Source organism: Elephantulus edwardii, unplaced genomic scaffold (assembly GCF_000299155.1).
Source record: "Elephantulus edwardii isolate Elephantulus edwardi_28Jun2011 unplaced genomic scaffold, EleEdw1.0 scaffold00006, whole genome shotgun sequence".
Classification (NCBI taxonomy): Eukaryota; Metazoa; Chordata; class Mammalia; order Macroscelidea; family Macroscelididae; genus Elephantulus; species Elephantulus edwardii.
Genome location: NW_006399756.1, coordinates 35,903,483 through 35,905,216, shown reverse-complemented (window position 1 = coordinate 35,905,216; position 1,734 = coordinate 35,903,483). Strand labels below are relative to the sequence as shown.

At 44.1% G+C, this 1,734-nt stretch overlaps 1 protein-coding gene across 1 annotated transcript in view; it reads left to right on the top strand.

Moving 5' to 3' along the window:
• The first annotated feature begins 1,578 nt into the window (after positions 1 to 1,578).
• LOC102857714 (histone H4-like) overlaps positions 1,579 to 1,734 on the top strand; it is a 1,066-nt gene continuing 910 nt past the window's right edge. The window contains exon 1 of the mRNA XM_006880091.1: positions 1,579 to 1,656. Coding sequence (XP_006880153.1) covers positions 1,579 to 1,656 — 78 coding nt within the window. The remainder of the gene's footprint in view (positions 1,657 to 1,734) is intronic.

Below are 1,734 nucleotides of genomic sequence, written 5' to 3'. Positions count from 1 at the left end.
AAGCAAAGGGGCATCTGCTTCCTTCAGGACTCCCATTACCGAGATCTTCCCGCTTACCAAATGGAACTCAGGGCGTCTACTGCGCCTCCTCCAAGGACTGAGTTGGGTCCCTGAGTGTGTCCTGAATCAAAGCCCTTGATTTCAAGATCAACTTCTGCAAGCACAAGAGCCAGCTGTGCCACTGGGATTTGACTCCCTGGGTAACAAGGGCACCTGATCCACCTGGTAGGAGCTAAAGGAGGCAGTCAGTATTAAACAGGCCAGCTTCTCTACAAAGACTGGCTGCAGTCAGTGCACAGCTCATCTGGCCTCCTGACTCAGACGGTCCTTCCGCACAATCACCTACATTAGATCTTCAGCATCAGCCAGTCCAAGGTCTCCAGGCATTCTCAACCCAACACTTTAATACACTGTCACTAAGAATGTATTTTTGTCTCTCTCAGTTGTCACAGAGGCAAGACGCTTACCTGCTGTGATGAGTAATTAAATGTCTTTCGAAAGAGAAGAATATGTGTTAAGTGTGAAATTATCTGATCGCAAATGAAAATGAAACTAATTGTGAAGTACAGTTAATTCATCTTTCAAAAAAAATAGCAGCTGTCGTGGAAGGAAATTAAAAATAAATAAAATGCAAATTTCTTAAAGAATCACTCTGAAGAATCCCACATTAGGCATTTAAAACCTGTGTTTCCAAAATAAAAACACTCACATTTCAATCTCATCATCCTCTCAGATTTGCCCTGCACAACATCTCAGCATTGAATAGAATTACTTTCCTTTTGTCCAGCCCCTTATCCCCTTCGATTCCTTGGCTCTCTTTTGGTTTTGATAGTAGACTTGCAATGAAATCAGGGCAGAATTTATTTCTGCCTAAGACCCAGAGATCAAATAATTCATCGAGGGTCTCACAACAGAAGCAGCAGAGCCCAACAGGTACCAGAATACAGTCATGTCTAGGCCTAGCTCAGAGTGCTTCCTCTCTATAATTGAATGAACAATGCAGCCCTCTGTAAATCACACACCACAGAAAATTATAGTTCCCTTCACCACAGGAGAAAGGGAAAAGCATATATTCACCAGTGGTTTATGGTAGTAGGAAGATGCATTGGTTCTGGCACTGATGGCAGGGAGGGTTTTTCACGCACAGGGTTTCCAATGGACAGCAACTCCTGCAATGAAAAATATACAGACACCTCTTATAACTCATGGCACATCTGTGGCCTCTCCCCAATGGCCGCCCATCAACATAACAACCATCAAGAACCCTATTTGGGTCTTTATCTCATCTTTCAGACATAGTTTTCTTTGTAACATTACTTACAATACCTATAATGTCTCAACCCTCCTTTATTTTTTTATTAATTTTAATGAAAGTTTACAGAAACTTGGGTTCCCAGTCATTTATTGCTACACTTTTCTCCATGTCCACCCCCTCCTCCCCAATTCATTCTTCTGCTTGAAAAGAAAAAGAAAAACTCTTTCATTGTTAGGCAATCCCTCCCCCCACTCCACTATGCAGCCTTCACTCAGGACTTTTGTAATGACAAGAATACCCATTCAATCTTCTCAGTTGAGAACATGTCTGGTCGTGGGAAAGGAGGGAAAGGTTTGGGCAAAGGAGGCGCTAAGCGCCACCGTAAAGTGCTCCGAGATAACATCCAGGGCATCACCAAGCCCGCCATTCGCCGCCTGGCTCGGCGTGGCGGCGTCAAGCGCATCTCCGGCCTCATCTAC